This window comes from Narcine bancroftii, chromosome 7, assembly GCF_036971445.1.
Source record: "Narcine bancroftii isolate sNarBan1 chromosome 7, sNarBan1.hap1, whole genome shotgun sequence".
NCBI lineage: Eukaryota > Metazoa > Chordata > Chondrichthyes > Torpediniformes > Narcinidae > Narcine > Narcine bancroftii.
Genome location: NC_091475.1, coordinates 37,373,273 through 37,385,883, shown reverse-complemented (window position 1 = coordinate 37,385,883; position 12,611 = coordinate 37,373,273). Strand labels below are relative to the sequence as shown.

The 12,611-nt window shown below is 41.5% G+C and overlaps 1 protein-coding gene across 1 annotated transcript in view; it reads left to right on the top strand.

Annotated features, from left to right (window-relative positions):
* Nucleotides 1–12,611, top strand: part of nufip1 (nuclear FMR1 interacting protein 1) — a 61,983-nt gene that overhangs the window by 34,465 nt on the left and 14,907 nt on the right. The window contains exons 4-5 of the mRNA XM_069889632.1: nucleotides 1,085–1,147; nucleotides 1,320–1,396. Coding sequence (XP_069745733.1) covers nucleotides 1,085–1,147; nucleotides 1,320–1,396 — 140 coding nt within the window. The remainder of the gene's footprint in view (nucleotides 1–1,084; nucleotides 1,148–1,319; nucleotides 1,397–12,611) is intronic.

Here is a 12,611-nt window from a genome sequence, read left to right as displayed (position 1 = left end):
GATATGGGGCAGTGGAGTTATGGGGGAAACACAGGTCTGGAGTCTCTAGAGTAATGGATAAGATTATAAAGTAGGTTAGTTTTAATGTTAATGGCTTGAATGGGCGGTGAAAAGGAAAAGATTCTCGGCACAAGTTTTTATTTTTTTTAAAAAATGGAAGTGGATCTCACCTTTCTCCAAGAAACATATCTAATGGAACGGGAGCACCAAAAACTTTAAAGGGGGTAGGTGGACCAGATAATATCTTCCTCGTTTGGCACTCGTGGGAATTTTGATAGGGGAGAGTGCGGAATGTAAGTACAGCTTTTTCCATTCAAGCACCACCCTCTGTGTTGGAAAAAGTTTCCTTGGGGAACCTTTTTAGATCTTCCCCTGTCACCTTAAACCTATGCCTTCTAGTTTTAGACTCTGCTATCCTGGAGAAATGACTATAACTATTCACCTTATTTTATGTCCCTCATGACCTTGTATGCTTTTTTTAAGGTCACCTCAACGTGGTGTGTAATGTGCAGTATTGTTTCATTCTAATTTTTGGAGGGGCATCTTCCTACTCTCAGGAGGTTGCTTTATGCTCTAGAATTATGGAGTAGAAGCAGGAAATAATTACAGCAGAGATAATTCAGCAACTGAGTCCATTCTGGCTCTTTCAAGAGTCTTTTAGTAACTTCCCTGCTGTTTCCCCAGATTTTTTTTCCTCATGGTCATCAAATTGCCTTTTGAAATCCCAAATTAAGGCAGTGATTTCTCGAACTTTGTTAAATGCAAGAAACTTTTTTGATCCCCACACCATTCCTGATGAGTTAAACTGGAGTGTTTGGTCAGTTTCTCTTGTTTACTAATTACAGCAAAAATCAAAGTGTGTAGAGGAACACACTAGAAATAATGAACAGATGGAATTCCCATGCATCTGATATGGAGTCAAGTTTTTCTCCACCAGGAATATATCGAAAGTTAATATATTGAAATCGGTTGATTTCAGTCACTTCAGTGAAAAAGTGTTTTGGTTTTGGGAATGTGTAGCAGAAGATGCAACTTTGAGTTGGTATAATATGTCATTAATCCATTTTTTTTTTGTTTCTGTCAGTGCAAAGTTAAAGGCTGCAGTTTCAATGCAAGTGAGAAGCTAGTTCAGATACATTGGAGAAATGTAAGTGTTTCATTTGATCTAAAATTGTCTTTGAAAAAGACCTAAAATGGATTAAGTAGCTTGCTGCTTGACTTTTTTCCATCTGTCGTATCATTCATTTGGGAGAGGTGCTGGGTTTGAAGCAAAAAATACTAAATACTAAGCACATTTTTGTCTCTTTTCATGTAAACAGGCTCATGGGCCAGGAGCAAGAAGAATTAAACTGGATACTCCAGAGGAAATTGCCAAGTGGCGAGAGGAGAGAAAGAGGTAGGCTTTGCTTGGTGTGATTCTATTTATCCATCAAGGTTACAGGAATGTCCCACAGCTTCATCCTGACGTGGGCCTCTTTTCTGATCTGGCAAGAAAAAAATGTTTATTGGATATAAAGCTTGGGGCTTGGAATGTTGGGAAGACCCAAGAAAGTTGGGAGTGAACATTTCACATTCAGAAATTGTTGAACCGAATGGTTTGACAGGAGACCTCTGCATTAAAACAAATGAAAGCAGGAAGAGTCTTGTGCAAGTAATGGTATCTTTAATGTTGGTGTCAAGTTCATTATTATCTGATTGCATGCACAATCCGATGAAGCAACATTCTCAGGTCCTGGGTGCAAAACATGCAGACATACAACCAGACATAACACAGAGACAAACAATACATCTGCAGAACAAGTATTCATATAGGCAAATAAATATTGTTTCATGAATATGAGAGTCTCAGATGGTTAATGTGAGCAGTTCCTTTGATCGTTCAGGATTCTCACTGGCCTTGAGAAGAGTAGTAAATGAAACTGAGGAAATAAAAGTGCAGATTCTATGCTTGCCCATCTCTTTGCTCTCTGATGTAAGTTTGGCCAATCTCAAGAGTATAGAGCTGAGTTCCCAGTCCTGGTGCCTTGTATTTCCTGTATTCCTGGTGCCTTGAGGCAGCTCACCTTGGGTGTGATGCAGAGAAAACATTGTGGATTGACAGGGCAACATTGGGTGATGGCCAGACTCTTGACTGTTCATAAGATTTCCATTGACAAAGCAAAGATGCTTGGTGGCCTCTTTGCAGTCAAGCTCATTGCTTGCTATTTGTACTGTGCTAAAAGCAGGATTGTAATTGAATTCTGTCAGTGTTTGTATCAGTGGTTCTCAACCTTTTTCTTTCCACTCACATACCACTTTAAGTATTCCCTATGCCATAAGTGCTTGGTGATTAGTAAGGGATTGCTTCAGATGGTATGTGAGGGTGATGGGAAGGTTGAGAATCACAGCTCTTGACCCAATTGTTATTGAAATATTTTGCATGATAAAAATTGTCATTGGCTTATTTCCTTTGGAGTTATGAAACCATGCACATAACGAGTTAATTAGGTATGATTAAAAATGGTTTTCAAACTTTTCTTTTCACTCACATACCACCTTAAGCAATCCCTTACTAATCACAAAGCACCTATGGCATAAGGAATACTTAGTGGTATGTGATTGGAAAGACAAAGGTTGCGAACCACTGTTCTAAAATGGCTACGTCCAAGATATTCACTCAGCCAGTATTTGAGAAGGCTTATCGGCTGTTAATAATGCCGATCTCCCAAAAGTCATTTGGGGAAAATGCAGGAAATGGTTTTATAAACTACACAGAGGTTTTAAAGTGAAGTTATTCTCATTAAATACATGGACACCCAGTGACTCTTAAGTGACTGTGGCTAGAATCCACTGTGAGCGAAAGAAACACTGAGTTGAGCAGAGTTTCAGTTCAACTGATTTTCTATTTCAAAATCGCATGCTTAAGAGGCCTGAGGGGCAGAAGTGACATTGGTTTCCAGGCTGGGGCTTTGTTCCGCTCTGAGAGTCCCTGTGGATGTCTCTGGCTGCGGACCTGCTCGCGACCGCTAGAGCTGGTTTGCTTGCCTCGTGGTTGAGCTGCCACAGGACTCTTTTGCTTCTCTTTCTCTTATTGTAAGGGGTGCTGGTTGATGAAGGCAATTTCATGTAATACGGTAAAATCCCTGGTATCTGACACTAATGGGATTGGTAGATACCAGATGAGTGTATTTTCTGCTTGCTTGAGATTGTGCGTTGTGTGATTGGTGAATTGAAGTGCGCCAATTTTAAACTTTATTTTTGCCAGATGCTTGAGGGGCTGGGGGTTGCTTGAATTCCAGATAACAAGGGTTTCACTGTATTACATGTTCTGTACTGTTACATGGCAATAAAAGGATCTTGAATCTTAAAAAATCATGATAGCAAATTTGAGTACACCATGAAAGTAAATAACTGGATCATCTGGTGTTGACTGAGGAAAGAACATTGGTTGAGCTGCCTGCATAATATCTCCTTTTTAAATAGTTGCCTGTAATCTTGGGTGCAGTTGAACATGTCTTTGGGCCATTAGTTTTGATATTTCTGGCAATGTAGCACCGAGGTGTGAGCACATCTTAATGAACAGGGTCAAGGTTAAATAAACCCTGACCTTCAGAGACATGACTGCTTCAAAGTTATTTCTCAGCATCTGTTCTTACATTTTTCAGGCTTTTCTGCTCAATTTGCATTCAGCTGCTTGTCACTTGCCAGAGTGGCTATTAATTTGTTTTGATTTTTATCCCAATACTTGAGAGGTCTTGTGGAATGCCTAAAATTGCTGCCTCTGGTGTGAGAGCGCGAAGACACAGTGCTGCTCCGAAGGGTTCAACCACTTCGACTTGATGCTGGTGGTTCCGTATAGCCTGTAAATGGAGCCATCTATTTTATTTTAAAATTCTGCAACTGCGGGGTCTGTGCTGGCAGCAGACTCGAGGGTTCCAGACCCCAAGGGAGCAGCAGACCAGTGCGGGGGCCTAGAAACGGGGAGAATAATCCTATTGAGAGGGAGAAGCAGAGGAGACGACCCGACAGAACGGTGACCACTGCAAGAGACCATTGAGGGGTTCATTGGCTGAAGGGTCGAATAGGTCAATGACCATAGCAGCTGACCAGCAAGGGTCTCAGCAGCTGAGGGAGCCACATGCTGCGGGCGACTTTGGATCGAAAGACCCACACAGGTTGTGGGCTGCTGGAGACTGGCTATGATTCAAGAGAGCGCTGAGGGCACGAAGGGCTCCCAAATGGCCTTGGGCGCTGAATCTTAAAAAATCATGATAGCAGGGTTGGAGGTTTGGATCTGGAGCTCCCTCGGGTTGTCAATAGATCGATCAGGGGTCTCTGCGGCTGCAGGGTCTGTAGGAGTGCTGGAGGTGAATCCACGGATACTCAGTATCTCTGAAAGAACACTCTGCTTCTTTCTCCCTTACTATAAGGGGTGCCAGACAACACTAATGGCGACCCTTTGTCTGCCTTAAGGCAGGCAGATGGCCATTTGTGTAATATTACATATTCTGGACTATTACATGACAATAAAGGAAGCTTGAAAAAGTAGAGCAATTGTAGAGAAGTCAATAAAAAGCTGTATGAATCTGGACATGGACTTTGTGCCAACTGGCCTCTGTGATTTGTCTAATTGCTACACTACTTATGGGTTTACTAGCTGAACTGTTCACAAAATTAGCTTTCTTGCTGTCCCACAGTACACAAAATAAACATGAACTGAATTGCCAAGATGTAGATCACTTTAAATGCTGATAAATGGGACTGGTGTAGACAAATACAATGGTTGGCAGGCATAGAGATGGTGAGCCAGCAAGCCTACTTATGTGCTGTGCAGCTCTGACACTAAGCAACCTAACTTCTCTCTCAAACCATGAACAAAGTGTCACGCTTGGGTACCCAGTATGTTTAGTTGAATTTATTGATGCATTTTTGCAAAGGTGTTGCAATGTGCTTGTGCAAATTGTTTTTTCTCAAAAGTTATCAATTAGAATACGTGCTTAAAATGGTGCAACATCCTCTGATAATGTATTTCCTGGTGACAACCATGCTTGTTGTGCAGTGTTTTCTACTGTTGCTTCCTCTTGAAAAATTACCTCATGCCATAAACTATGCGAAAACAGATTGGGGAAAATTCTGTCAGGCAGAGCGGTTACGCATCCCACTCTCCAAAAAACTGTCCACTGATCTCTTATTAAGCCAGAAGATGGTGATGGAGAGCAGACAGTGCATGATTAGTGACACTCTCATGGTTGACCTCATTGGCTGGGAGCACTGTGGGAGTGGGCAGTCTTTGAACATGGAAGAAATTATTTAAAGGGAATAATTAGAATGGGGAATGCTTTGCCAAAAAAGGTCATTAAGGTAGAAGAAAAAACTCTTAAAAGTAAGGGAATTTGAGGATGGATTTAAATGTAAATATTTGAGATGTAAGAAGGGGGCTGGAACTAAATTTGGTGTCAATAGTTGATGCTGGGTCAGACATTATGAGGAATATTGCCACCATTTTTAATATTACCGAGGAATAGTTTTCTTCCTAAATTATTCCAGGCCCTGTTCCACCTGACAACCTCTTCACATTGAATGTACTTGGTGTGATTAGATAGTAGATTATTTTCACCCAATGTACAATTTCTGTAATTTGGTCTTTTGCGCTCATTGTGACTGCAGAAGCTATGGTGCTCATTGCATATCTTAGGCAGGTCTGGTTTATTCTGAAACTGCTCAATTTGTCAGTTATTGGACACCAGTGTTAACTAGTCATATCTCATGCAACAGAAACACAAAATGCTGGAATTACTTGAGTGATCTGAGATAAATTGTTCAATGGTTCAGATTGTTGACTTCTCTGTCTTTCCCTGTCCCCAGGCTGATTTTAGCAGTGTTTATTTTGGATTTTCAGCATCTACAGGATTTTTACTTTGTGCTTAAGTATAGAATTCTGCTTTTTGTCTTATCTCTCCCTATTGTTGACTAATTATTGTGTTGGGGATAAATGTTTTTCATTTTCCATCAATAAAAAAGAGCATCGCACATTTCTTCAATATCCACCAACTAATTACCTACATGTGATGTTCCCCTCACCTCCCAATAAAAGAAACCCCTTGAAATATATTTAAACCAACCAGCCACACATTAAAACAAAAACTAGATGCAGCGTCTGTGCTTCCAATGGACGTCCAGAGAAGCAATGGAGCCACTCCCTTATATAATTTTTTTTGTCGGGGTGCGGTTACATTTGCGCTCCTATGCGCGTCAAATATGGTTGCCATATTCTGACGAAGGTACTCTGTCAGTTTCTAAGACTATACTGTGATTTTTTTTTTCCATGGGAATACAGCTATGCATCTCGGTAATCCACTGACTGATGAGGAGAGGGGAGTCAGACTTCCAGGTCATTGCATTTTATTTTCCTATGGACAAAGCAACTAATACGAATTGAATTTGGAATTTAGATAGTTTATAGCTTATGTCCATAAGGTTCCCCAAAAGATATAACGTCTGTTCTGGTGGGAAGGCTACTCTCATTTTCTTAGTTAGTGTATGTAGCTAAATCCTGCCAAAATGGGCCCACCTTTACACAGGATCAAGTTGCATGAACAAATGCTCTCATCTCGACCCCGCACCTAATGCACATCTCCAACACCTCCAGTTTTCCCTTATGGATCTTTTGCGGTGTGAGGTGGACTTGGTGCAAGAAAAGCCTTGTTAGGTGTAGGCAGGGTCATTGTGGGACCCCACCTATCCCTTAAGAATGATCTTAACTGGAGAAAACCGTGAAAGGTTCCATAACACCAATCATATTTACCCTTGAGCAGTCCTCAATGTATCAGATCCTCTGCTAATGCCAGATCTCCAAGATTTTATTGCTCAAATTCCTGGGCATAATTTCATTATGGGTCAATGGCATCTTTGGAGATAGTCCCACTTTCTCTCCAATGCACACATTGAACGTGCTAAATTTTAATTATATTCCTTAATATGAGGTTGTCTATTTTTTCTGCTGTTAACTTGTTATCCCATTTGTATATAAAATCCTTCGCTGTCCTCTTCCCCCATTGTATGCAATCCTCCTCAAAGAAGGATGAGAGGAACCTTGACTGAGCTGCCAGATAATATTTTTTTTAAATCAGGTAACTTTAAACCCCCTAAGCTGTGGTCCTATGTGAGTTTTTCTAAAGATATCCTGAGAATTCCAAATAAATGTCCTTGTATTACCATTTAGAGTTTTAAAGAAAGACTGTGGTAATGGAATGGTAGAGATTGGAAGATGTATTGGATTTTTGGCATTGCCTTCATTTTTACACAATTAGCCCTCCCCATTAAGGTGATGGGCAGGTCCCTCGATTTTATTAAGTTACCTTTAACCTTTCCCAGCATAAGGAGGTAGTACAAGTTCTTTAGGTTACTGTCAATTTTGATTCCTAAGTATTTAACACCACCTGAATTTACTATTTCTTTGGTATTCTTTGTAGCCGAATTTATTCAGTGTCATGATCTTACTTTTTTCTATATTGAATTTGTAGCTTGATATCATGCCATAATCCTCCAGAGTGGTTTGTAGTTCTGACAGAGACCCAGCCAGATACAACACATCTACCATTAAATTTATTTTATGCTCTAGCTGGCCCACTCTGAATCCTTTTATCTTTGGCTCTTATGGCCTCCACCAGTGGTTCAATTGCTAGGGCGAACAACCCTGGATACCAAGGATTGGTAACTGCCTGCTGGAGCTACTAAGGGGAAATATTGATGACATTTGTAATAATTTTTGCCCAAGGTTTTTCATAAAGTGTTCTTGCCTAATTATTAAATGTTTGTTTTTACAGCATTTTAAATTGAAGTGGCCATTCTAGCTGATCAATGCCCTTCTCTGCATCTCTTTGGCTTGGCTTCGCGTACGAAGATTTATGGAGGGGGTAAAAAGTCCACGTCAGCTGCAGGCTCGTTTGTGGCTGACCAGTCCGATGCGAGACAGGCAGACACGATTGCAGCGGTTGCAAGGGAAAATTGGTTGGTTGGGGTTGGGTGTTGGGTTTTTCCTCCTTTGCCTTTTGTCAGTGAGGTGGGCTCTGCGGTCTTCTTCAAAGGAGGCTGCTGCCCGCCAAACTGTGAGGCGCCAAGATGCACGGTTTGAGGCGTTATCAGCCCACTGGCGGTGGTCAATGTGGCAGGCACCAAGAGATTTCTTTAGGCAGTCCTTGTACCTTTTCTTTGGTGCACCTCTGTCACGGTGGCCAGTGGAGAGCTCGCCATATAATACGATCTTGGGAAGGCGATGGTCCTCCATTCTGGAGACGTGACCCATCCAGCGCAGCTGGATCTTCAGCAGCGTGGACTCGATGCTGTCGACCTCTGCCATCTCGAGTACCTCGACGTTAGGGGTGTGAGCGCTCCAATGGATGTTGAGGATGGAGCGGAGACAACGCTGGTGGAAGCGTTCTAGGAGCCGTAGGTGGTGCCGGTAGAGGACCCATGATTCGGAGCCGAACAGGAGTGTGGGTATATATTATACTCGGGTCTTGTTTTGATTGTGTCAAATGTATAATCTTAAACAGTCTACTCAGGTTGGTAGCAGACTGCCTCTTCCTAATGAAGCCTACTTGATCCGGATTTATCAATTTTGGAAGATGCTGACCTAGCTTTGGCTATTATTTTATAATCTACGTTTAGCAGTGAGATGGGTCTGTATGAAGATGGACTCAACGTGTCCCTATTCTCTTTTGGCATCACTGTAATAATAGCTATTGAATAAGATTCTGGGAGAGTCTGCATCGCCACCACTTGGTTCACTACATCCATTATTAAAGGTATTAATAGGTCTTTGAATTCCCTATAGAACTCAGGGGGGAGGGGGGAAGCCATCCTCTCTGAGACTTGATTGTTTGTAACAATCCCAAAGCCCACTCACTGGTGAAGGGGGCATCTAATTTTGTCCAGTTGTCTTGGGCCAACTTCAGCAACTCAATCCCAGACAGGAACTCCTCAACTTTATCCAAGTCCGTTGGTGCCTCAGCTTCGTACAACTCCTCATAAAGTTTAAAAGTGTCATTAATTTCTTTTGGGTTATATATAATCAAGTCTGGACCTGACTGAATTGCATTGATAATCCATGAGGTTTCCTCTACTTTCAATTTTCATGTCAAAACATTGTGTTTTTTTTCACCTAATTCATAGTAATTTTGCTTGAATTGCAAGTGGTTCCCCCCCCCCCTCTATATTTTTACAGATTGTTGTATTTAATTTTTTTATTTTCCAACTCCTGATATTTCTCTTTCAATCTCAAATTTTGATATTTTTTCAATTTTGTGATCTTTTGTTCCAGTGACTCCACCTCAGCCAGGTTTTTTTAAAATATACCTTTGGTATACAAAATTATTCACTCCCTTAGATAGGCCTTTAGCGTATTTAGCATTGAGGGGCAATTTGTTTCACCAAACAAAGCTATTTGGCCCCTTGTAAAGTTTTTTTTTAGTCAGCGTAGCATTAAGGCACCTTAAGTATTTGCCTGTTTTCCAGACATTACTATCAGCAGGATCAGCGATGAATGATCTGATAATAGCCTTGCCAGATATTTCCGCTCAAGCACTCTGCCTTCCAACTGAGCTGACATCAGCAAATAATCAATTCTCGTATGGGAGTCGTGGGGAATCGAATAAAAGGAGTAGTCTCTTGCTTGCGAGTTCCGTTGTCTCCATGCATCTATCAAATTTACGTCTTTCATAAAGGCCAACGTGGTTTTTGCCACCCTGGACCTGGTCAGCATTTTTGTTGTCTTATCGAGGACAGAATCCAGACAAAAATTTAGATCCCCTCCAATGAATATATTTTGTTTTCCTTCTGCAGCTTTTAAGAAGGTGTTTTGCATAAACCTTTCATCATTGAAATTTGGTGCATGGATTCAGCAGTGTCCATGGTTCCAAATATATTTAGCGATGTATCATTACAAATCTCCTGGCCAGGTCTGTGGCTCCATCACTGGAACACTCTTGTGTATTAAAATGGCTAACCAACTGGCCTTAGAATTGGAGGAAGAGGGCACCTAGCCCACCCAATCTCTTTTAAGTTTATCATGCTTCTTTTTCATTAAATATTTCTCTTGTTAAAAACATTATCTGCCCTCATTTTTTTCACGTGAGCCAAGTCTCCTCTTTATGGGGCTGTTTAGGCTATTTACATTAAAACTAACAAATTTAATAGTCTTATTCATTTGTATTTCTGTCTTACCTTTTCACCTCCACAGCACCACCGCTCGTTTATCCTGTGTAGCACCCCTTTCACACTTTTCCTCCGTATTTGATCTCTCCACACCGACACCCACACCAACCAAGAAAGGAAACCCCCACCCCCCCAAACCTCCAGATAAACAAACCTAAAAAGAATAGAATAAGCCACCGGAAAAACAAATGTATCACAATTAACAAACAAAACATTCAAAGCAATCCCATCTTCTGTTTTGGTATTCCACTCTTCTCTTGCGCCATTTTCCCTCCTATTTTCAGTCTCCTCGTGCGTCATCTTTTCCCACGCCTGGTCTGATTCACCACCTTGCATGGCCCCTTCCACCTTGAGCTCCCATTGTCTTTCACATTTAAGCATTTAAAAAAAAAAAAGAAAAAAATGAATATATTCCCCCCCCCCCCCACCCCCGACTCTCCCTCCAGTCATTCTATAACTATAAAAACCCCTACAACTATATACAGGAACAACATCTATAATCTTATCTGCTTCCATAGATTGGTATCATAAAACCCATAGCATCCCTCCCTTCTGATCGACAACTTCTTAAGTATTCCATTCATAATTCTTTTCAGGGGTTCAGCTCAGGTTTGCATTCTTGCAGACCTCGCCTTTCCTGGTAGTTTCTGGGCACATACCATGGCCTCCCATGTCTCCTTAAAATGCTTCCTCTCCTCTCCCCTCCCGGTAGAATAATTCTCAGGGTGGCTGGGTAGAACATCATATAGTCTATTGTCTTTTCTCACAATATTTTCTTAACCTGGTTGAATTATTTTCACTGTTTGAACAGCATTGAGCTCAAATCAGGGAAAAACATTCATCTCTTTCCCTCCCCCTCCTAAATTCCACCAGTCTCTCTGTCTCCCTTGCTGCCCTCAGTAGTGCATCCCAATCCCAGCTGTTAACAAATCTGATCAGAACTGGCCTCTGGCATTGATTTGGGTGGTGTGTGGTCCATAAGTTCACAGTCTATTGGGCCCTCTCTACTGTGGCGGGGGGGTGGGGGGGTGAAGAAACTGTTTTCCCGCCCCTAGCATTTTTGATGATCCACTGTTTAAAAAAAAACTCCACAAGGTGTTTCCCTTCCTCCCTTCAGGCCCAATAATCTAATATTATTATGACAATTATAATACTCTAGATGCTCCAACTTATCCATTAATTGTTTCTTCTCAATGGCCCACACATTAGTTGCAGACTCCAACTTTTCCTGTCTGCACTGGACATCCGCCATCTTTTCTTTCAGGCCATGACTCAATTAGTCAGAACCTTGATCAAAGTCCTCAGGCAGAGCAGACCCTCAGACACCTCCTTCAGCTTGGCGTCCAGTCACTGCTCAGTCCTCGGATCTGCCTGCCAATACATCTTGTTCAGGCGAGCCTGACGTTGCAGGCTTCGTCTCTGTTTACCCAATGCTAGGCCCTGCTAACAATGCAGGAGCCTGCAGGTTGCCAGCATCGAGTGAATTTTCACTCAACATTTCAGTTGCTTCCAAAGTGTCCTGCACCTCCACAGCCTGCTTCTTATTCTTTCTGCCCATTCTTTCTCGTGAAGGTGAGTTTAAATCACTTTTTAACTATGTTTTTTCTTTGTTTTAACAATCTTTATCCAGGATCTCTTTTGGCACATCTTTTCACCCTCTCTGTCACATGACTGCTCTTCTACTAATTTGAATAGGTTTCTTTCTAAAGTCCATACTTTGACATTCATCTGAAATGGCACAAAAAGGTGGGTTAGAACTGTAGAATGCTGCAGCGCAGAAAACAGGCCATTTGGCCCCTCTAGTCTGTGCTAACCATTATCTCACTAGTCCCACTGACCTCCCATTCCATAACCCTCCAGACCATTCCCATCTATGAATCTATCCAACTTGTACTTAAAACACATGATCAAGCCCACATTCGCCACATCAGATGGCACTCCCACCACTCTCTGAGTGAAGAACTTTACCCTAACGTTCCCCTTAAACCTTTCCCCTTTCAGCTTAAAACTGATCTCTTGTATTTATTTCCCCCAATCTAAGTGGATAAAGTCTACTTGTATCCACTTTGTCTATACCTCTTATAATCTTGTTAACCTTAATTAAATCTCCCCTTCACTCCAAGGAATAAAATCCTAACCTGGGTTGTGGAAACAGTAATAATTGAATGATTAACCTTTTTCTCTAGTTCCATTTGTGGTTTATAATCAGGTTCAAGAGTGGAAGCCCTTCCGATTTCTTTTCTCCTTCCAACCTGTTCACTTTAAAAATTAATACTATTATTTGCTTTAACTTGGGCCCAAGCTAATCTGATACACTTTTTTTATTTTCAAAAATGTCAGGCTGGCAAGGTAACTAAACAGTAGATTTGGTGGGCTGTGGCAACAATTGACACTATTAAATGAACTTGCCTTGATTG